The sequence below is a fragment of the Aythya ferina genome, assembly GCF_964211825.1.
Source record: "Aythya ferina genome assembly, chromosome: 4".
NCBI lineage: Eukaryota > Metazoa > Chordata > Aves > Anseriformes > Anatidae > Aythya > Aythya ferina.
In genome coordinates this window covers 76,442,395-76,467,201 of record NC_140300.1, presented here as the reverse complement: position 1 = coordinate 76,467,201, position 24,807 = coordinate 76,442,395, and the positions used below count along the sequence as shown (strand labels likewise).

General features: G+C 38.2%; 1 protein-coding gene across 4 annotated transcripts in view; it reads left to right on the top strand.

Annotated features, from left to right (window-relative positions):
• The window catches only part of LOC311436106 (protein transport protein Sec24D-like), a 53,474-nt gene that overhangs the window by 8,917 nt on the left and 19,750 nt on the right, over positions 1–24,807 (top strand). For all 4 annotated transcript variants that reach the window (XM_084517917.1, XM_084517920.1, XM_084517918.1 and 1 more), the window contains 5 exons: positions 624–893; positions 3,901–4,022; positions 7,405–7,516; positions 8,849–8,976; positions 23,795–23,933. In XM_084517917.1, the coding sequence (XP_084374043.1) occupies positions 624–893; positions 3,901–4,022; positions 7,405–7,516; positions 8,849–8,976; positions 23,795–23,933 (771 nt within the window). The remainder of the gene's footprint in view (positions 1–623; positions 894–3,900; positions 4,023–7,404; positions 7,517–8,848; positions 8,977–23,794; positions 23,934–24,807) is intronic.

The following is a 24,807-nucleotide window of genomic DNA, read 5'->3' as shown; positions in this document are numbered from 1 at the left end:
AGTCTCAAAAAGAAAACGACTTGCAGGGTCCTCTGAATTTTAATTAGAATCTGGATTTTACATGTAACAAACTATCCCTCACCAGTGTGTGCTAAATAACTCCACATTTCATCTTTCAACATCATCTGTTTTACAACCATCTTCTGGTTTTGAAGTGAGTGGGTTTAACTTCCGTTTAGTTTGTCATAGTAAAATGGGAAGATCTAACTAACAAAAAAAAAAAGCTACATAAGAGAAATTGATTATTAAGCCAAAAGGAATGTTGTTTCACACTAAAAATTTAAATATTATAAATCACTATTGGCTTTTGATATGTGTACTCTAATCAAGAATTGCTGAAGGCTGGCCTCCTTCTCCCTTTCCCCACCCACCCCAGCTGTAGGGTTTTATTGAAAATAGAGCTGAAAGAAATAAAATTGAACATCTGAACCAGTTCATACTTAAACTGTGAGGTCTGATTTGTTTTATGAACAGACATTTAGAATCTGCTTTATGAAGCATGTCATTATGTAACTCAATATTCCCTGTATGTTACAAATATATGGAGTAAAAATAGAATGTCTTTCATACAGAGTTAGTAGGTTGTCATTTTTGACTAATTTGATAAATAACTTCTTGCTCAGGTCCTGGCACTACTCCGAGCTCTCACACATCTTCTGGGCATCCAGCATCTTTTCAGGTTCCACAGCCAACACCTCCGATACAGCAGCAAACGGCTTTGCCACCTGGATCACGGGTTCCTCCACCAGCAAATAATTTCAGTGGCCTTTGTGCTCAACCTTCGTTGCCTACTATGGCCAGGCAAGATGGGATCCCTGGATGTGGCCCTCTGAATCCTAACTTGCAACAGCTTCCAGGACAGCCTCCAGGGCCTGGATATCATCCTCAGCAAGGTAAAGAGTGATGTTTGGTATCTAATTGAAAAACAAATATATTGAGAATCACTGGTGGAACTGTGACCACTCACAGGTGATGTTCTGTTGCCTTGGAAAAATGAAAATTCAATTGCCTTTTTGTAGAATGGAAGTTGTTATTGCCTGTCAGTACATTCAAGGCAGGATATCGTTTTGCTCAAAAGTTCATTGCTCTATTGAGAACTTAACAAGAAAAAGGAAATTAATTTATGTCAGAAACAATGTTTGTTTAGTATTGGATAAAGTCATAACATTATAGAAAGGAGTGGTACTCCTTTTTAGATACTCCTCTTTACTATAGCAATAAAGATTTGTAATTGAATACAAAGAATGTGCTTTCTTACCTGTTACAAGTAAGTAAAACAGTTAGCTGGCTTTTTAATTGTCAAACTAACTAGGCTGGTTTGCAGCGACTTGTTAGTAAGGAGGTTCTCACTGATGCAGCTGGAACACTGGAATCAAGAGCTATAAGTTCTACCGAAGAGACAGGCAGGGAAGGAGGGGCAGGGATGTTGAGAAATGGATAGATTGCACAGAGCTAGCTCTAAGAAACAGCCACAGACAGGCTGAAAGCATGTGGGTAAAGGTGAAGGACCAGATCCATAAAGGACACCTTGTGGTTGGGGTCTCCCACAGGCTGCCGATCAAGGAGAGCCTGTTGATGAGGCCTTCCTGCTTCAGCTGCAAGAAGCATCATGAACACAGGCACCTGTCCTGGTGGGTGGCTGCTTCAACCACCCAGAATTCTGCTGGAAAAGCCACACAGCAGGCTGCAAGTGATTCAGGAGACTGAGGATAACTTCCTTGTCCAGGTATTAGGCAACCCAACCTGAGAAGTGTTACTGGGCCTGGTGCTCACCACTGCAGATGAACCTATTAAAGATGTTAAAGGAATTATTAATAAATTAACGTCGATATTAAGGGATTCTGAAGGTACACTGGCCAGAAAAGAAAGGCCAAGAAGAGCGTAACACCCTGATAAATGAGAAGGGAGAACTGATAACAAGGGACATGGAGAAGGCTGAGGTATTCAACAAAAATTTTGCTTCAGTTTTCACTGCTAGTCAGGTTTCCCACACGCATCTCTCGAATTCCTGAACCTCTAGGCAGAGGCTGGGGGAACAGAGTCCCTTCCACTGTAAGCAAAGAGCAGGTTCAAGACCACCTGATGGAACTGAACAGGTACAAGTCTATGGGGCCCGGTGCTGTGCATCCCAGGGTCCTGAGGGAACTGGCTGATGTCATTGCCAAGCTATGTGTGAAAAGTCCTGGCAGTCAGGTGAAGTTCCTGGTGACTGGAAAAAGGGAACCATCACTCTCCTTTTTAAAAAAGGACAGAAAGGAGGACCCAGGGAATTACATGCCTCACCTATGGAGCCTCGACTCTGTATTTGGGACAAAGTTCATGGAACAGATCCTCCTGGAAGCAGTGTCGAGGCACAAGGAGCTGTCTGAGACAGCCAGCACAGCTTCACCAAGGGCAAATCCTGCCTGACCAATCTGATGGCCTTCTGTGATGGTGTGATTTCATGAGTTGACAAGGGAAGACTGACCAATGTCATTTAACTGGACTTCTGTAAGGCCTTTGACACAGTCTCACATGACATCCTGATCTCTGATTTGGAGAGAGATGCATTTGAAGGGTGAACCATTCAGTGGATAAGGAGTTGGCTTGAAAGTCACACCCAGCGAGTGGCAGTCAGTGGCCACATGGTCCAGATGGAGATTGGTGACAAGTGGCGTCCCTCAGGGGTCCATCTTGGGACCGGTGCTTTTTATTGTCTTTATCAGTGACATAATGGGATTCAGTTTGCAGATGACACCAACCTGAGTGGTGCAGTTGATACACCAGAAGGAAGGGATGCAATCCAAAAGGACCTAGACAAACTTGAGAAGTTGGCCCACGTGAACCTAATGAGGTTCAACAAGTCTAAGTGCAAGGTGCTGCACCTGGGTTGGGGCAATCTCAGACATGAGCACAGACTGGGGTAAGAACTCACTGAGAGCAGCCCTGTGGAGGGCTTGGGGTTTCTGGTGGATGAAAAGCTCAACATGAACCTTCAGTACGCACTTGCAGCCCAGAATGGCAACTGCGTCCTGGGCCACATCAACAGAGGTGAGGCCAGCAGATCAAGGGAAGGAATTGTTCCCCTCTGCTCTGCCCTCATGCAGCTTGGGTGCTGCATCCAGGTCTGGGCCCCCAGCATGAGTGGATTAATGTGGATCTATTACAGCTGGTCCAGAGGAGGGCCATGAGGATGATCAGAGGGCTGGAGCAGCACCTCTGCTGAGAAGAAAGGCTGAGAGAGTTGGGGCTGGAGCCTGGAGAAGGCTCCAGGGAGACCATGTTGCGGCCTTTCAGTACTTAAAGGGGGCTTACAAAAAGACGGGGAGCAACTTCTTATAAAGGAAGATAGTGATAGGACAAAGAGGAATGATTTTGAACTAGAAGAGCTAAGATGTAGATTAAAAGGAAATTCTTCACTCTGTAGGTGGTGAGGCACTGGAACAGATTACCCAGAGAATCTGTGGATGCTCCATCCCTGGAGGTGTCTAAGACTAGGTTGGACGAGGACCTGGGCACCCTGATCTAGTGGGTGGAGTCCCTGCCTATGGCAGAGGGGTTGGAACTGGATGGACTTTAAGGTCCATTCCAACAAGAGCCATCCTGTGAAAGGCCTGGTTTGAGTAGCTGTAATAACCTTTACCAGCAATCCTACTATGCTATATAATAGCAAAAACTTTAATTATGCTCAAAAAATATAATGGAAAAGTTTTGGAACTAGAGTTGTCACGCCTAGTTTTAAGCTTACCTTTAAAATACAGACTGCATGAGCTAAAATAACCCATTTCTTGTACTTGCTGAAAACAGAAAGGAAGGAGAAGTTGCATTTAGCAGAAGAATGATTTGTATGGCAAAAACTGATGTTAAAATTGATAACAGAGCTTAAATAGTTTATATCAATGGTCATTTGTAACTGTACAGCAAACTATGGACCTCAGATGGCAGGATCTCAGCTGTCTTATCCTGGTGCCTTTCCTGGAGGTCCAGCACAGTTCTCTGGTCTACAACAGAAGAAACTTGATCCTGACTCTATTCCAAGTCCAGTAAGTACATGGCACTAATGTTTTATGAAAGTAAATTTCTGCTCTATTTAATGCCATTGCATTTACATGGCTTGGTTTACAGGTTATGTTGCAATTTTTTTATGGTCTTTTAACTACATGGGCTTTTTACTTTGTGTTGTCAGTTTGGAATAACTGAGTACAGTACTGGGTTTAGAACTGAAGAGGCTTTATAATGTTAGCTGACATGGGACATATGCACAACTCAGAGTACATTAATAGGAATTCTCAACACGGTTCTCATTACGACAGTAAGGAGTACTGAGGGATTACTTGCATTCTGTGCAGCTGGTCACCTTTCCTTTCCACTCCAGAAAGATCCAAGACTTAAACTTAGTAACAGGTAGACTGTTAAAAAAGTAGGACTGGTGCAGAGCACAGGTATGTGAACTCTAAAACTGCAAACATGGAAAAGCTGAGAAGACCCATGCTCAAAAGCCATGTCACTGTTTGCAGGAGTTCATCAGGCAACCAGAACTACTTGCTTGAGCATTTTTCTACACTTGTAAGGATTTCAGTAGCTAAGGGTATATGTAATGCTTAAGCTTCCTACAGGTTCGGAAGGCTCAGTTAAAGCCTGCCTGAATGTGCACTGGTGGGAAAAAGCCTATTCTTTTTAGAATTGTGTTAGAGGAAAAATAAAACAAGATATGGATTGTCAATCTTTCTTGAATGAAGTAGTCTAATTATTACCCAAAGGAATTCCTTGTGAGATGCAGGCACTATTTAACTTGTGTTTTTTTTTTTTTTTTATTGGAAACAGCTGATCAATGTGGGGGGGGAAATGTGCTCGTGGGGAAAGCACACTAATGCAGGTTTTGGCGATCAGCTGAACGCATGAAAAGGTCTTTGCAGAGTCAGGATTCTTGAAGCAGGCTATGTTGTAGCTTTGACACAGGGCTCTCTACTTACATGCATTAACTACCACACTGTAAGCTTGTCTGGGGGAAGGAATCTCCCATTCCTCTGCTGAAGCAGTACTACTGTGCAGGAAAGTGTGTTTTACTGGGAGGGAGGAAAATCACGTGTGTAAAATCCTGATCCTGTTCAGTAGGGTGTAGCTTTACTTCCTTATATTGGGATTTTCTTCCTTTGTTTTATTCAGTGATGTTTTTACTGAAAAACTGAAAATATATTGGAAAAATGCTGTTTTGGTAACCATTTAGAAGTTAATGTAACAACTGCAATTGCCACCATTGTGGTTTTAAAAAAAAAACACGACACACAAAAAACACCTGAAGTGAATTTCTGTATAATTAGCAAATGTAGGTAATAGTGCCCTGAATAGCCTGACCATTCTTAGTGTCTCAGGATGGTGCTTTTTATGTAAGAAGTACAAAATCATCTTGTATAATACACATAGGGGAAGAAAAAGGCATCAGGGGAGCGGGAGGTCTGGCACAAAAGCATGGACTGATGTCTTGTTTAAATTACATACGTAGAATAAACAGCCTTGACTATGACAGTGATGTTAAAATAAGTTAAAAGGTTTGTTTTAGCAGTACAGGGAGGATCAAAACAACATGTTTAAAAGAAACATGATCTGGGTCAATGTCTGCAGAGGGCAAAAAGCTAACTCAGAATGAGGAGTAAGTATGATCATGTGTATTTCTCTTGTTATATTTACACTATACAATTACAGTAGTGTTGCCAGATAAGAAGTAAATTTATCTGTAGCCATTGTTGATTTATATTTTCTTACATATGTTAGAGGTTGATAGTTCTCTGACAACATCTATAAAAAGTAGCATCTGGGCTTTGTCAACAATTATTTCCAAGAACAATGATATATTTAGGTCAGTTAACTGTGGAATACCATGGTGTATTGATCCTTTGCAGAGCTAAGTCTTGAAAGTGGTTTGCTTCCTTCAGCCAGCAGACCTTTGTAGAACAAAGCCTTTTTCCCTTCTAATCCAAGAGTTAGTGATAAGTATACAAGCCAAGCAGGCAGGGAAAAGTAATCAAGCAGAAGGTATAACAAACTCCGAGGAATGTATTCTGTTTTTAAATTGCAATAAAAAAAAACTTTAAGGAGAATGAAAATGTTACAGGCCATAGATTAATTCCAGTGTGTTAGGAAATACGTCTTGGACAATGATCAATAGACTCCATGCTGACTAATTTTGGTTTTCTTTTGTTTGCTTTCCAGCAGAGGCTTCTGAAGTTCCACAGCTATTATTAGAAATTCACGTGCAGTGTAAAGATACAGTTGCATGGGATACCAGCAGCAGTGGCAAAGGCAGTTTCAAAAAATCCCTGCCTCCTTCCTCTTTCTCACAGCTGTTAGACTACACACTAAAATGGATTACTGAAAATATAGCTCCTTTGAGGATGAGAAGGAATAGTGGTATCGTCTCAGTGATCCAGTTTATGCTGTGGACCAATATACCCTTTTATATAACTTCAGTTGTACCCTGAAAAGCATCAAACTTAAGCATGAGGGACTGTAGAAGTGACAGTATAGACAGTGTACACAAAGGTAATTTATTAAGTAGTAAAGCCAGCTTCATGAGCATTTCATGAAAATAATTCATTAATCTTCAACCAGAATAAACCTGCACATGATTAGAGCTGCTTCACCAGAAGTTTTCTGTGATTGTTCTCCTTCACTTTTTTTTCCTAGGAGGAAGCTCACAACATGGTAGTATGACTCAGGGAATTAAAACACTGAGTTCCAGGGTTGGCATACTACCTCATGGCCAGACAGGCTTTTCTTGAGGATTGAAATTGCTACCTTCTAAATTGCAGTGCTGAAATGTAGCTCAGCTAGGAAGGTGGTACTCTCCGTAGGTTGTCATTCACTTTTTAACCATCCTGTGCACAGAGCCTAGTGAGGGGGAATTGAGGGCCAACCCTTCCCACTATTGCAATCAGATAAATTACCCACACATTCACTTATGAAGAACAGCATCTGGCACAATTATGGCCATACAGAAGATAACCTGGTATATGTGACATCAGAGTAAAGTGATGCAACCTGTTTGCGCTTAAGTTTGATCTTGGAGCTTGGAAGGCCAGATTCAGTAACAAGGCTTATTCAGTTCACTCTATTCAGTTTGCTGGCTAGACTCTCCTGAAAATGTCTGACTCCAGCAGTCAACATGCTTTGAAGAACTCCCTTGTTCACTGTACATAGGTCTGGTCAACCCCTATGTGTAGTGTTACCTCTGTAGAGATCCAACAGGCAACTGTAGCTGTGAGTTACACTGCTCAGCTGTGTCTGAATAGTTTTAAAGTTCTTAACTATCCTAGAAGTTTGTATGTGATGGGTTTATGGCACCTCTATATAAGGTATAACTCTTTGTGGATGTAACTGAATGCATGGCCAATCTTTCTTACACTGTTCTTGCTTCTTATTCATCAGATTCAAGTAATTGAAAATGACAAAGCTTCTAGGGGAGGACAGATATATGCTACAAACACAAGAGGACAGGTTCCTCCTCTCGTCACTACAGACTGCATAATCCAAGATCAAGGTAACCGTCCTTGTTACTGCTTTGGGGGAAATGAAATAATATGTATGTATGACTAAATTCTCACATTTATCACCTAAAAATGGTGTTTTTTACTCTAAATTGGACATAAAATGGGAAAATTGCTTCCAGGTATGTGTGGGAGGGGGAGCATTGGGGGGAGAACTGAATTCTTAAACTTTTGGTTAATTGCAATGAAAGTCGTGAGATCACTTTGCCCTTATCTTTCCTATCCTTGCTGAAATTTAAAGTAATATGCATAATTGACAGAACTTCTCTTAACGTAATTTTTTGCAACTAAAAGGCCCTCTTCAGATTCTTTTGAAATTTTAAAAGATGGACACTATAAAAAGCACTGACTCTGTCATTGTTGTGTTTTAAGATAAGAATTTTGGAAAATGCTATTCAAACCATAGGGACATAGTATGGGCCTGTCTAGTTGGCTTAGTGTTTTCATTTGACTAGTGGACCTCCAATTGCTTCAGCCTAGACCCTGTAAGTACCATATTCCGTGCTCTTGGCAGCAGACTTGATACTTTAATATAGATAAAACTGATGGTATCATTTAGTCCAGCATTAATTGATCAGTGCTTGGATAAGCTATACAAAACATACAAACACATCAAGATTTTTGGACGTTATCTGAGAATGGGATTATGCAGTTCTAATGAACAAAGAAATTCCTCTCAAGAAACTGAGTGAGTTTGCTTAAAAAAAAAAAAAAAAAAAAAAAAAACAGAAGAAGGCAGTTTCTGAACTGCCTTGGACTTCCAGTGCACTTGTCTGCCTTGCAGAACGCAGTTCCTCATTGAGGGAACTGAGCTAAGTGTGCTACAAGAAATGGGGTAGTGATTGTAGCACACTGTATCTTGCAGGATATATGAGCCTGGTCATTTACCACTGGTATCCTACCTTCTGAATTAGGGATAGCTCATTAGCATGGTCTTGGCAGTAAGTATCAGTTTGTTGCATTTTGTTATGTACAATGTTGACATTGTCACTGGGGATTTCATCCATATTATTTCCTTTTAACACCTCAGATATGGATATTTTCAAATAAATCTCTATTGAGATTCTCATTGCAAATAATTGTGCTTTTTTTTTTCTTTATACTTTTAAATCTCTGCATTAAACTTGAACAGCAAGAAAAGGTTTGCCTATAGGGGGAGACAGTGGGTTGATAAGAGATGGGCAGAAGCTTCCATGGGAGAACAAAAAGCATGCATTTAACTTAGCATATGCTCTTGTTGTTTTGTTGTTGTTCTCGTTTGTGCTTAGGACAGGCAGATTCCTTTTATCAGTCTTTAACTGTGCATGCTTTTTTGGGTGTTCTAGGCCATGCCAGCCCTCGTTATATCCGATGTACTACCTACTGCTTCCCGTCATCTTCAGATATGGCCAAACAGACTCACATCCCACTGGCAGCTGTCATCCAGCCTTTTGCTATTGTTCCACAAAATGAGGTGAGGACTAACAGAATATTAGTCCCATGTGGTTTTGTCTCCTAAATGTTAATGACTTCTTCTCTGGTTGGGTGGGGTGGGAGGGTGTCTTATCTATGATTATGAAAGAGCTAGAGTAGAGAGGTAGCTGCTGAAGGCTATGAGTTGCACTTGGGTCATGATGCAACTTCAAGGGATAAAAATCTTTGAAAAGGTACAAGAGTGGTAACTATGTAATTTGAGCCAGCAGGTTCCTGGTGTTGCCCCAACTATCTCTGCTTTATGCCATGACTGGCAGCTGCCAGAATTACATAGCTATAGGCAAAGACATTAAAAGAGGATAGCCCTGAACAGTATCAACAGAGACCAAATTCATTTTACTACATGAATAGTTACATTCAAAAAATCTTTTTCTATTCTTTACAAAATAAATAAGAAGATTAGGGTATTTTCTACTGGGATGAACTGAGTCATAGAAAGCAGACAAATGTAACTATCCATTTTTGGCAGTTATTTGGAGACACTAACCTAATAATTTTTTTCCTCACATTACCATCTATGACAGCCCCTCCTATTCCAAGCATAGCTCTAATTCATGTGCAAAATAATTCTGCAGATTGGCAGTGTCCTATGATCTCAGGGTAGTTGTTACACGGGTACACAGTTTCCTGGCATCCCCAGTGGGTTGCATCAGTAGTAGGGATAAAACCATTTTGCAAGTGCAGCTTGTAACTGCATCATCTGTAGGGCTGTCCTTTCTTGTCCGTAACTTCCTGCCATCTTCATTGTGCAGCTTCTAAATTCTGCAACAAAGGGCTGTAGGCAGCATTTCCTTTTCACATGCAATGCTAATTTACTTTCAGAGCATTGTTTACTGCAAAAAAAGAGTGGGGATCTCTTGCAAGTTATTGTCCTGGTTGTGATTGTGTATTCAGAAACTCCATCATAAAACATGCACAGAAAAGCCTAATTAAAATTGCACAGATTTTCAGTGTTTTTTTTTTTTTTTTGCAGTCTTTGATTTTCTTTAACTTTGTTTTATTGCTTGTAAATTCTTTTTTTTTTAAATAAGTTGGAAAAAAGCAGATGTTGTTTATCTGGATGGATAACTTCTGATCCAACAGACTTTTGTAGTTTGAACTAAGATTTTTATTTTAGCAGGGAAGATAACTACATGGCTGTGAAATGCCTGCAAATGCTTTGTGCAGCTGGTAATATGATTAGGAACAGCTGAGAAACAGACACATCTCAAGTGAACTGTAAGGACTTTAGCAAACCCACACACTATACAAAATCTATTATGATGCATGTCTTTCTGCACTAGTAAAGCTGTATTTGAAAAGCCATGGGCTTCCATGATCATTCAAGTGACTGATAGAATTATATTTATGGAATACTCATAAGACTTACTTGACTGGCATTTTGCTCTCATCACTGCTTATAGTTGAGTATGAATTTGAAATAGTTCATAGGTATATTTGCATGTTCAGTGGTTTGTTGTCATAGAATGTATGTGACTCTCTTTCTATGCCATTACTGTACTAGGTCAGTTAGAAACAATAGGAAAAACTTACCGTGCTTCCAGATAATTTGAGTATACAGCATGGTCTTCAGGTGTCTTGTTCTTCCTTTCTCCGTTCTTGAGTGTGGGTTTTGATTTACTGAGGGCTGTTGTTTGCTCATTTACTTATTTTCTTTCTAAAATTAACACATTCACCATTTTGGTGGATGAATTGTAAGCAGTGGTGTTACATGTTGGTACACGTTGGTGGGTTGTGCACTTGGCTTAGAGTCTCCTGCTGGCTTTACATTTTAACCAACAGAGCAATTTGTTGAACTGTTCTTGCCTGTGCAGGCAGTAGGAGGGAATGCCTGAGAGATTCTTCATCTATAGTAAATGAACATGAGGGTGTAGGAAAAGGTAACTGGGGTCCTAGAGGTGCATGTGTAGTCAAGTCATCACTTTGAGTCGAGTGGAATTTGATCTTTGAGGATTTGTTTCCTTTGACACAAGCGGTGGAGGTAAAAGATCCAGGGATCTTTTTATTAAACTTTTTATTTGGAAGTTCAGTAGTATTTCTCAGAAATATTCCTTCCAGTCTGGAGGCCCAGCCTGGACAAGAATAATTCAGTGTTTGAGCATATCTGAAAGGTAGATTTAATTTTTTTCAGTAACCATGGGTTCTTTTGATGAAAGTGGAGTGTCTACACATACAGACTGGTGTTCTGTCTCCAAAAGTCATTTGGGAATGCTAGCACACATGTACAATGGGAATAAGGGAATAAGATTTTGGGAAGGAAAAAAAATAGGGTCTGAGGAAAGAAATAGGAGACAAGAAATACATAAACTTGAACAGGGGCATTTTTGGAAGATGTGTGCAAAAAATATCCGTATGTCCAGTAAAAAATGGGATACAAGCTATTGCTGTGGGAGAAAATAAGAACACAAAGTAAAATCAACACAGTGCTAGGTAAGGGTGTTAAGTGAAAACAACCCATGCATGCCTTTGAATAAGTGCAGTGTTTCAGGAAAAAAAATAATACAGGATTTCTTCCTTAAAAGAGAAGGAACCTTGAAAAATTACAGAAATGTAATGCAATGAGAAGGCAAATGTGGCTTTATATACTGCTAAAAAAGCCCCATGCAATTGAGGCTCTGTGGAGTGGTGGTGTGTCTGAGAAGTTCCATAATACCTAGAAATTCTGAGTAGAGAGGACACAAGATCAACATAAGAAAGGCATAAAAATATACCAGTAGGCTGCAATATCAGTCCTCAGATCAAGGGAGGAAAGCTGAATTCCTCAACAATTGACAGTTGAGAGTAAGGAAATATCCAGTACAGCTAAGATGCCAGATTGCAGGTGCTCACCTGTAACCTGGTGCAACTGCACCATGAGAACGTTCTCATTTATGGCAGCCATTTATGGAAAACTTAAATAGATGTCATACTGATCTTGCTGAAGAAAAGCTCAAGAAGGTGGGTTTGTGTCAGTGGTGGTAAATCACAAGTGAGAGCTAATTTAAGACACAAGTAGAGACTGTTCAGTAGAGATCACTGACTGCTTGTGTTTGATGTCCTAAGAACAGCCAGGTTAGTAACACTTAGTACATGGACACTGAGCTTCAGAAGAGCAGAGAAAGTGAAAATGAGGTTATTCAGAAACTCACCAGAGCTGAAAGAGAGGCAGCCCCTATGGAGGGCACACAGTCTCATGATTACAAATGACAAAAAGCCTTCCACAGCCAATCTAGAAAACCGTGGACTAGTGAACCTTACATGTATGCTATATATCATTAGAAGCTAAGGTCGTTTAAACATTTGTACCTCCTCACCCCTGTCCAGCGTCTTAACAGCTCTAGGTGTTTCTGAATCTTTATCTATACTAAGTCTTCATTTTTTATTTTTCAAAAGTAACAGTTCATTTTCACTCCCCTGATTTGGATGATCCATGAAAAGTATTTGTTTGTTAACGGTTTTGACAATACAGTATCATTGTTTGACAGAACTTATTTTTAGTCCACCAGTGCTTTAGCAACGGTCTATAAAAATAAACCAGCTCTCACAGTTATCACATGGACAAAGCTCTATGTAAATTTGTTTTGGAGATGCACCAGTGTTTCCAGAGCCTGAATAAACCATGTGATCTTGGTTTAACATTTAATACTGCCTTCTTAAAAAGTTAGTTGAAAAAGTATTTCAAGTTTTATCATCAAATATAAACAACTCCAAAAAAATATAGTTTTAAATATTAAAATATCTAGAGTAACTTTCTTTTTTGTTCCGTAGTAGTTTTGAGTTGTCACTCTCTACAATGTTATTACTTATTTCTTTGTTATTTCTTCATAGAAATAGTCAGTGGTGGGAAATTATTACTTCATGTTTCTACTCAGTAGATTAACAAGTTAAAAAGATAAAACTGGAATGGAATTGCTTCTCAGGAATTCTGGTGTTCATGAGCTGAAAGCCATTTAACCTTTTCAGAAGAATACCGAGATATGATGGTACCCAGTGCAGCTGAGCTGCTTGGAAAGCCATGTTTTTTTACAGGAATGACAGTGCATTTCCTAGGTAGAGCTGTGTAAGTACTGTAAGGTTAGCAAAAACTACAAACTGAGTGAGGTGAGTAACTAGCAGGTGATGCAATGTTACAAAATCTCTCTTCTGTTTCAAGAACAAAGTAACAGTGTGAATTTTCATTTAGATCCCAAGATTGTTCAGTGGGTTTGAAACAAGTCATTCAAATGTTGAATAAATTTGAAGAGTTCAGGGAAATCCCTACACTCTTGTGATCAACTCTGGGATTGGTGGGGACTCAGATTCAGTGGCCAGTAAGAATGGCAAGCAGGCCATACCTGTAGTTTGAAACACATTTTTATATAGGCACATGTATTTATTAATAGTTCTGTGCTTGTGCAGAGCTTTGGTTTGAGGGGACTGAGGAACACGTAGATTGTAGGCAGTGCAAAATGACTTAATGGAAATACCTTACTGATTCATCCTTTCCGTTAGGGATGCGTTAAAAAGCACAGATTGCAGAACAGAAGTGCTCACTGATAGCATCCACCCACCATAAAAAGCTATCACTTTTTTACTTTACCCTTTGATTTGTAGTTAGTTACTTGCAGGAGGATGTTCCCCAATGCTGTGTGAAAGACTAACTAATTTTAGGGACTTCTGCTGAGTGATTCTATCAAAAGACTTTTAAAAAGCAAAGTACACTATATCAACTAGGTCATGCTTGTCTGCATACTAGCTGACTCTTGACAGAACTCAATAGATTGTGTCATGACATCCCTCTGCAAGAGCCACATGAACTCTTTGTCCTGTTTATTGGCATGTCTTTTTATGTTCTCCTCCGTTGTTATATCTACCAATTTGCTTTCTGTGGAAGTAAGACTTGCTGGTCTTTAGCTCTAGGATTGCCCAGAAGTTCTTTGTAAAATTTCTTTTTATATTGGTGTCATCTTTACTTTTGGGCGCTGAAGCTCATGTAAGCAGTTGGTTTTATGCAGTTCAGCAACTTTGCACTGTCAGTCTTTTTAGATAGGAGTTCCATGATTAGGCAGTAAAATTGTCCTTACTACTAGAAAGATTTTTTAAATAGCAAAAGATGATAGTAAAAAAAAACAAAACCAAAAACAAACCAAAAAAAAACACCTTTTTGAATGAAAGGCTCCGAAAGAGCTGGACATCTGTTTTGCTCTGCTGTTTGTTTTGAAATATCTAATTGTTTTCAGTGTTGGCTTGTAAATTTGTAATCCTTATATGGGACTTGACATAACTGAGATTCCACTTCGTATTCACCACTAGTGGAAACAAAATGTAAGGGCTTATTGAATGTTTCATGACCTTTTTCCTTTGTGTAAACTACATATGACTCTTTATATTGAAATTATTCAAAATTGTTGTGTTTGTAGACAATACTGAACTTCTCCTTTCCATTGTGGGCAACAAAGCCTTCCTCCTCTCAAATGAGTACTCCACAGCAGAAAGAGCAGCTGTTGACCAGTGACGAGATGATGTTTTGCATCTCCAAATAGTAACTAGGGTATATTGCATTGCATGCTGTGCAGTTCTCTGGATTGTCAAAGATCCAGCAGTGTCTGAGTTCTGTTGATGTGTTTTGGGTACACTTTCAAAGTAATCTGTGCCTGTTGTCATGTTCTTGTAAAACATGATGAGTGTGAGATCAAACTTAATAGTTAGGATGCATTCTGACTATGTTGAAAGGCTTCTTCACTCTCCAGGAATGGGGAGCTATTGAGCAGTCTGTACAGCAGAGTTTATTGCCTCTGTTTAAACTTCCAGAGACGGAAGTCAGTGGACCAGAAAGAAAGCACATGCACCAGTACTGCCTTGTACATTACAGCTAGGCCAGTTAGCTCAGAGATAGGGCCATGCTACAGGACATTCCGCCATGTTCTTAGGACTGCCTTGGTATTTTTACAACTAATCTGTTGTTGAGCTATTTGGAACAGTCAATCCATGTAGAAACTGTCCAGGTAGCACAAGCTTGTATTCTCAACTCTTCACTGTCTCTCTGCTCTGTTAAATGTGAGCCTAAACATTACTATTTTCTTCATTTTTCAGATGTTAAAACGTGTTCCAAAGAATCCCTTTAACACCTCCATTTGAGAGGGAACTGTGAAACTCTGGTCTTGTGGTCCTGAGTCTGCTTGGAATCTGGAAAAGAGTTGTTGAACCTTGTTGCTCTTTCAGTACTTTTTTTTTTTTTTTTTTCTTCCCCTCCTACTGACTAGCTCCGGGTTAATGATTTTTTTTGGATAGTGCTCTGGGGTGCTTGACTATCCCATGCATGGTATAGAGAGTCCAGAACTTACGTACATCTCCAGGTGCCTTACCCTGAAAGCTTTATATCACTTGAGAGGCCTGTGAGCTAGATTTTGCAGTGCCTAATTTAGAGATGCATAAATCCTGCATTAGATAAGGCTTGCTTTATGGAGTACGTCTGGCACTAGTCTGCATTTGGTAGTAAAGCATTTGGAATTGGATTGCTTCCCAAGGCTTCATCTTCTAGGAGAAAGTTTTTGATAGCGTATTGGGCTGTAACTACACAGTGTAACAAGAAAGAATGTAGAGCCAAAGTTAGCAAAGATTTTGGCAGCATAGCATTTCCTAATTCGAGTAAATTTCCTTATTTTTTTCCCATTTTTGTTTCTAGTGTAACCTTTTAAAATACTCTTCATACTTCTTTATTGTGTTGTTCCATGCATCATTGTTGTTACAGTAAGGACTTACTGTCCCCATCTCTTTCAGAATTGACTTGGAAAATTGACATTCATATATACCTTATTCATATTCTAATCAGAATTCCTGATTAATTCGTGCAGTCTTGAAAGGTTAGACTGGGAAAAGTGCATTTCTAAAGATATAGGTTACGGCGATGTAATTAGTTTCTGATAAGTTGGAAACTGTCTGTTCTTCAGAATGGTCATGGCAGAAGAAAAGCCTGACTAAGCACCAGTAAATATCGAGGGGAAAGAGGGAATTAAAAAATAATAACAGCCACTTAATAGTTTCACCGACAAAAATTATACTCATGTAAAAAAAAAAATAAAATAATGGCTGTTGCTAGATAAATCTGTAACTCAAAATAACTCCTCGAATGCCACTTGACATTCTGTGGGTGCATTTTCCTCTGTTTTCCTCTTAGGCTGCATGTTGCTCTTCTGAAATTGGATTTGTCTCCTCTTACTCACTGGCCAAAGTTGACCATAGCAACAGCAGTAAATCCAACATTGTAAGACTTTGGGAGCTCTAACATTGAGTCTGCAGGGATGTTACTCAGTTACCTTGGAAAACTTCACAGAGTGGGCACTCCCTGGTATTTAGTTAGTTCAGGATGAAAAGCTTTATTTTGCTTTTTAAACTGAAGCTATTCTTACATGTTCAGTTTATACATATTTTTATTTATTTGTTCAGTAGTGCAGAATCATACTCTGAATGGAACAATGTATGTAATTTGAAAGGGGAAAGATATTTGTATTAAATTGAGTAGAAAGCTGATGTTGTTTGATTGTATTTATTTTTATTATTTTAATGTTTAGATTTATTCTTGATATCAAACAGTTATTTGGATGTATGGACATGCTGCATCTCAAGTGAAGTTCAGGAGCACGAGGCTATATCTGGGGCCTAATCATAATAGCAGGCTCTAATGCTGTCCTGTAGGAAAATAGGGGAGACTAAGCCTTCTGTGTATGTCCCTTTATTCTGTGAGAAGGGATCCTTCTCTGCTTGTAGGACAGGAAATATATGTGAAGGAGGGGCTGCTTTTTTAGTGTGTGTGTGTTTAAAAGAAGGAGGTAATCCGTGCTTGTTAAATAGATACAAAGATGATCTCCTCAGCCCTAGAGTACAGGAGCAATAGTACAGGTTTTTGTACTTCTGAGGACTGCTTAGCTCATAGCTCTTTGCACAGCCCTTACTTGTGATGTTCAGCATTAGCTTAATCTTTAAAAGAGAGGAGTGTAGCTGCATACACTCTTACTGTTGGGAGATCCTGGAGACTGTCTGAAGCATCCAGCTATCATAGCAGTGAAAGTATCCATGGAAGGGAGACTCAGAATATAAGTACTCCTACCTGATGTTGTATTTTTAAAATAACAGCTAGTTTTGCTACTGACCTTCAAATCTAAGCTTCTGTATCATGGAAAGGACTTAAAAAGGATACTAAACTCACCCCAAATATCTTTGCTTCAGAGGTTAAGATATCCTGGGTTGGTTTTTTGTTCACATAATAACAATTCTCCTTATTCTAAGTATTGCTCTAATAGAGGCAAGTGACCAGCTAGAGTTGGCTTGATTATAGCATGACACTTCAGGTATTCTCACTTCTTTCTGATTTCGGTGGAAGTAAATTAACTAGTCCTAGAGGCATGTTTACTATGTAACCTGCTGGCCTTCTTGAACAATGTTATGCAGAACTATTTTACACACCTTGAATTAAAACACTTGTAAGCTTGGCTTAAAAAGTCACAGCAATACCTTTTAACAACAACAACAACAAAAAAAAAAAAAAAAAAAAAAAAAAACAGCTCCATGTTTTCGAGAAGGAAAGAAACCCTCCATTCAACAGACCTTTCATTCTGTAAATCTTAAATCAGTAAGATACTTTTCTCTCAAATGCTGACAAAAATTATATGTACACATTGTATACCTGCCTCCGTGTGTGTGTCTGTCTGTACAAAATAACAGAAGAACCCCATCTGTTTTGCCAGTGAAGATGACAGTAAGCCACAATGATCCTGAAATCCATTTAGGTTTTGGTTTTGTTCTTTCTGCAAAGGTCTGAATACCACTGGCAATGCTGTCCTGTGGCAGAACTTCATCCAGAATTGTTGCTTAAGAGATTACAACACTATACTTAGATTTATTTACAAACTTAAATATTTGTTCCCTAAACCTAGAGCTGCATGTTCCCTGAGCACTGTTTGGTGTTGCCTGATTGGCTATCCTGAGGATATTCTAGAGCATGTTAGAAACAGTCACAGCTGTGTTTGTGAAAAGTGGTCATTGGCCACTCTAAAACAGAATTGATCTGCCAGTTTATCCATTATGCTTGCAGGTAGTAGGTTGTGCCTGTGTTTTAAACTGTGGTGTTATATTTATCCTGTACTTAGCAATCCTGAAAACTTCTGTGTGTGTAAACTAACACTGATGTGAGCATACAAAACATATAGAGACCAGACCTCTCAAGAAGTCAGTAGTAATAGTATTTGGAGCCAAAATTCTGCTGTTTTGAAGATACTTTAGGGCTTTCCTGCAGAGATCTGGAAAAAAACAAACAAACAAACAAAATGCTTTGCTAATTCCATTTGCTTCTCTAAAATATGTCACTATCTTTTATTTCATTTTGTGCTGAATGAATGTCAAGCCAGACATCTTAAATAAGAATGCCTTCTCATGGAAAATCAAACTCCTGATTTTATTGTGAAACTTCTGTGATCAATAAAGCTAGATTAACTCTTCTTGTAACTATTAACATTTCTGTAGAAAAGGTACCTTAAACTTTTCTTATTTTTTCTATGGTTTTACAACTAATGTGACAACGACAAAATAAAATCTCAGACAAGGACTGCAGTGCTGGACCATCTGTGATATTGATGCGTTGGAAATGGAGCTGTGGATTAGTCCAGGCATGAACCAGTATCATTTCATCTGATCTAACGTGTGTGTCACCCTCAGCAGCCCTAAGAGGGGGCTAAGCTGCCCTAGGGTAGCTTTGTATTCTACTCCTTCCATTCTCACTTTGTGTGCATGCCTCTGCACCAGCTTGCACTTTTGCTGATGAGTATGGGTATATCTCTCTAGATTGAGAGACCTCCTGCTTGAGATCTGATTCTATGAAATGTTAACATTTTTAAAGTCTGTTGTTCAGCACAGTTTCTTGATTATCCAATTTCACACTTCTGCTTATATCATCAGTTAATCCTGGCTGCTGACCTTCACTTGAGATGCAGCATGTCCGTACATCCAAATAACAGTCACTACTTCAAAGCTGAGAAGTGCTGGAGAGAGCTGACTTGTTAACAGTTGGTATTCCCAACCTGGCATCATGACCAGAAAAAATTGTGTTTCTATTAAGCCTGGATATTAAACTTTTTTTTCCCCTTCTTCTGCCACCTCTATGATATGGAAGTTCTAAAGAAGTAAGCTGCCTACTCCTGGGGTTTCTTCGTGTCAAAATTTTATCATTATTTCTTGTTTTCCCCATCCTCAAACTTCTTTAAATCCTCCTAATTTTGATGAGAGCAGCCTGCATTTGCACTCTTCATGTTGCTAGCTCTATTCAGTAAGTTGCAACATTCCCCTTAAAAAGGGAATGCTGACTGAATAATTTTTTTGTGGATAGTCTGACTTATGATTCACTGTTATCAATGACTAGCTTTCTGTTGATTTTGCAGTTGAACAGGCAATTTGTCGTATATAGTGTGCAGTGTTACATTGCATAGAGCAGCTCTCTGTATAAGCTGGTAAAGTTATCCAAAAGTATAGGGAGAAACTGGTAGCAAATTACTCATCTTGCAGGGAAGAGGGGGAAGGGATTGTGATGGAGATACTGATGTAATTGAAAATTGCACTCCTGGTACGAATTTTCGTGTTCCTCTTGGATGTAGCCAGATTTGCAAGTTGTGTGGGTCTCATTTCAATACACATTCCTGTCATTTTAGTGCTGGGGTGTTAAATGCATTCAAATGATGATGGAGTCAAACTCTGGGCAAAAATATTGCTTCTAATGCAGATTCATCAGGTGCTAATAGGGTGTATGTTGTGGGGGGCTAGGAGTCCACATTGACTGTGAGGCAAAGGCGTTTTGCCTTACATTGCATGTGGAAATTCAACTTGCAGCACAGCTACAAAAGGTTTTCTTGTAGCCCAGTCTACGTATATGAGTCTGGCAATGAAAACAGATGATGTACATTTTTCAGTTTGTTGTGTGATAAATAGCTAGTTCTCTTCACCATTTGCATATGCTTCTTTTTCATTCTCCAGACTCTCTTCTGATTTTCTCTTCAGAATGCTTTTCCAGAGATGTGCCGTGATGAACTTGAGCTTCACTGCAGTCCTTGTTCCTACATTTATAATTTCCAGCAGTGGCCCTGATCCTGCAATATGAATACAGTGATACTCTGCAGGCATCACAGGGAACCCTCAGGAGTGGGTCAGGTCTCCATTTTTATAGCAAGCAATAGTAATTCAGCTCTCTGAGACTTTAAAGCACAAGTTATAGTCCGTCTGGAAATTTTTACGGACGTATTTCATCTTGGAGTGGTGCCACCAATGCCTATTTATCTCTCTGGAGTCAGAACTGTATTATAGAGCAATATTCTGGCTGAAATATTTCCAAAATACCTCTTGCTATCCCAACTATATTTGGACTAATAGTGAGATAAGTTATAGTTTATCAGATTAGCTTTTAGGGCTTGCGTTGTAGCGGGGCCCTGAGGCTTCAGAGAAGGGAAAGTTTATGCAGGTCTTCCACAGCATTTCCTATCTCTTCTGCCCAATTCCCTTTAACATAAAGCCCTCCCAGTGCAGCTGATTCTTTCTGCCTCTCTAGTCCTTCAGCTTACATAAAAGGAATCTATTTTACGAGGTCAGATTTATGCTACTGAGTAGTAGTTTTAGTCATTGGTTTTGATAAATATTTACAACTTGGTAGTGCTGGAAAACTGACAATCAATGCCTACATGTCCATTTTTGTGAGGACTGTCTCTGTTCTCAGTCAGGTGATCCAAATGGGTAAACTGGGGAAAGGATTTTGAGGAGTAGGAGAGGTGCAAGAACAAAATGCACAAATACAGCAAATGTTCAAATAGTTATTGTAGATACCTAAATTGATTCATTTATTATTTGTAGAAAATTACAGGAGAAGAGAAGGAAAATGCTGACAGTTTATAGTTGGAGAAGCAAAAGAAAAAGGAGTACTGCATTGATTTCAAAAAAAAGAAAAATCTGAGATTTTTTTTTTTATTTTAATCCCCTCCTTCCCTGAAAGTTTGCCACTGAATTCCATGGGACTGTAAACAGATCTCTTTATCTTCTGTTGTACGGTGACATCTACAGAGAGTGAAGTACAGGCTGTGGAGCATAGAAAGCAGGGCTTTCCCATTTGGCACCATTTCTTTTGGACTGTGGATGGCAACAGTTTTTGTTTTATGTATTACTAAATAGACTTTTAAAGTAGACTTTTTACTCTTTTAAAATGCTTTTTAAATGCTTGTATATTATTTATCTTTGTAAATTCTTGTAAGATCTAGGTATTAAAAAGAAAAAAAGTTTTTTGGACTCCAATGGAAATTATTTTGACAGTTGGAAATGTAATAGCAGTTTTCACAGCCAAACAGAAATGAGTTTGTTGTAACAACTGTGTTGTGAAGAAGTGGGTTTGGATTATTTCAGTCTGAGTCTTTATTCAGAAATTACCATATAAATTACCATATAAATTGCTTTATTATTAGATATATTCATTACTGTTGTAATGGATTAAATTATTTTAAGAAAATACTGAATGGTAAATTAACATTTCATGTTAAGAAATCAAAAAACAGGCCCTTTTTTCAAGATTTTTCTGTTACACAAAATTTTTTAGTCTATTGCATGCATTTCTTGGTTAGGCTTAACTTTATTGATTTGTTTTTTTTGTTTTGTTTTAAAGTTTTTGCAAGTTTATTAGAAGCTAAAAATAGCCTGCCTCTGCAGTATGATTTCATTGTTATTTTATGTTTTATTTCTCTACATAAGATTGGAATAACATTTTTGTAAAACATGACAGCGTATTTTAACTTCATGCACTACCCATAGTCTCAGCAACTTCAAGAAGACCATTTGATGCAGAAAGTTACATAAGATACATGCAGATCTTAGTAACCCTTAAGCTACTAGGGCTTTAAAACCACATTACAAAACGACTTTATAATAAGTAAATTTTTTAATGAAGCTAGAGGGAGATGAAAGATAAACATTTCCACTCCAGAAATGGAAAGACAAGGAAAAAAATACTATTTTTATTTCTGCTGTCATTAAAAAGGTAATTTATTAAGTATAAGAATGTTCATACCTAGGCTCTGAACTTTATGGCATTTATTTTTATGAGTTTTCTTATTTATGCTTTATAGGTAAAGATCTTAATTTTAATAAGGTATTTCAAAATATGATCATTTGAGAGTAATTTTTCTTTGCTCTTGAATAACATTAAATGTATTAGAATAAGGTTTAAAATCACTAAGAATGTATATAAATGCATTGGGTGTTGTGTAAGGTGTCTTTTTTTTCCCTACCTGTTCAGATACTATATTATTAATGGCAAGCCAGATCCAGGCCTCATTAAATTAATACAGCAGAATGATAATCAGAAAATTGCCAAGTAATGAACAAAACCCAGAAGTTCTAAAACTTTAAGTTATTCTGGGTAGTGATTGGGTTTTATAGCCAAGGCTCTTGTGTCTGAAGAATGACCCTGATCGTTTTCCAGCTGACATTGTGTTAATTTGTGTTAAACTCAATTTTTGTAGAAGAAAGAACACAAATCAATGTGTTATCTGAGTGAAGCGGGACAGATCACTTAAAACCTATGTAGTAAAATCTACTTGTTTCTATAAAGATTTTGGCAAAAAGCATCAAATCCTTTGGAGAAATAAATAAGTAAAATAATTGTCTTTGTGAAATATAAACAAACAATAAAATACGTGTAAGCAGTGAATGCTAGAAAGACATGTATGATTCTCTAGGTATACAAAGACTCTTATTCTCCAATAAAAGATAAAAATGTATAATAGATTAAATGCGTCCATTCTATAAGAGACAGTAATTTTAAATAAGTGAATATGCTAGTGGAAAAGTTTTAGCATTCAAGAGTTGTCAACATTCTTCCTCTTGTGGAGATCTATCATGGGACCCAACTCTGGATTTATTTTCTTTTACAGTCAGAGATTTTTAGTTAGGGTTGAAGGGAGTAAGAAAAAAAAAAAAAACAAAAACCACGTTTGTTTATGCTCTATAGAGTTTCACAAATAATTGAACAAACTTCCATTTGTGCAGTGGTTTCAAGTATGACTTTTCTAACATAAATTACAATTACAGGAATCTTTCAATTGCTGCACAGTTATTACTGCAAGAGGCATCTGGAAAATGTCTTCCATGAGCTGTGTTTTTTGGCAGAGGCTATAAGCAAGCATGGTCAGTGTAATTAAGCTGACAAGTGTTTGTTATACTGTATTTGTTTACTGTATATTCTTTCCTTCAGTAAGTATTAGTATTTCTTCTAAATCTTCTACTCTAGCTGGTGACCCTGGCAGCATCAAACCTTACTATAGCATGTAACACAGCAGCATTAGGGGGAAGGGCATTTAACTGAAAATATTAGAAGCTTTCTTAGTAACTACCTGTTTGATATAGCTGCATGCAGTCGATGAGTATCAAGTTTCTTTGAGAAAAGCTCAATCTGATAGAGAAGGCGAAATACCTGACGCCAGCAGATTTCTCCCTTGTGAGCTATAAAAATCCTTTGCTGGAGAAAGTCAGCCTAGAGCCCTTTCCGATGCTTTCAAAGTGTTGTAGGCTCTTTGTGTGGATCCTTTATTTCTTTCTGATAAATACCAAAATAGGGAGCTTGTGAGCTTGAAAATTAAGTTCTTTAGGGGACCTACAAGGTTGAGCCAGCTGTACTGGAGAATTTAGGTAAATGCTGAACAATAATTTCTTGGTCAGGTAAAATCTAACAAATGTTAAGGCTGAGTAGCACCTTTCTAGCTCACTTTATTTGGTTTCAAATTTGCAGTGCTTTTTATAACTTCATGTACCTCTTCATTTAGACACCTCTTTATGTTGTAAACCATGGTGAGACTGGACCAATCCGATGTAACAGGTGCAAAGCTTACATGTGTCCCTTCATGCAGTTTATTGAAGGTGGAAGAAGGTATCAGTGTGGATTTTGCAATTGTATAAATGATGGTAAGTGATATTTCTCTGATCAGTGATTCATACAAATTCCATAAAACTAAAAAGGAATTGTATCCCTGAAATGATTTTCTTGACTAGCTGACTTGAAAATAGTTTAGTGAGATGAAGTAGCAAGGGCTATTTCACAAATTAAAACAACAACAAAAAATACTACCTACTAAAAATACTTAAAACACTTCTTCAGTCCGGTATTTAAAAATAAATGTAAGAAAAAATAATGCTAAACCATGAAGTCCAAGTCCAGTCTGTTATGATCAAAAGTTTATTTTAAAATATTATGTCAACATAGGATAAAAAGCTGCTTGTATTGCTAACCAAGAGCAACTTTTGTGTAGAGAAATTAATTTCTTAAAGAAATTTAAATGTTCAGCAAAGAATTATTTAGATCCATGTTAGACTAGTCTTAGCCATGGCTGTGGATGCAGTGGTTAAATAGCCTATTAATCTTCCTGTGACAAGTGTTGGTTTTCACAGAAGATATCATGCCATATTTGTTCAAGTGTGCTGCATGTGACTTATAACTGTTCTTGTGCTCTTGGATATATCCCAAATCTTTGCCAGAAGTAGCCTTTATAGACATTTGTATCAAGTTGGATTTCCTCAGCTGGATCACAGTGGTATAGTGCTTTCCCTAATACAGTAATCTTTTCATCTCTGAAATGTGAACCTTGACAAGCTCATTCCAACTTCTTTTCTGCCTGAGGCTCAGATGTTTGTGCAAGCACAGCAGATAGCAAATTTCCTAGTTTGTTAGCAATTTAAACTCTCATAAAGAGAAATTTGAATGCATTATGAACATTTTAATAAAGACATTTCAGTTGCAGTATAATTTTCAATCATGCTTTGTATTGATAGTGTCTTTTAT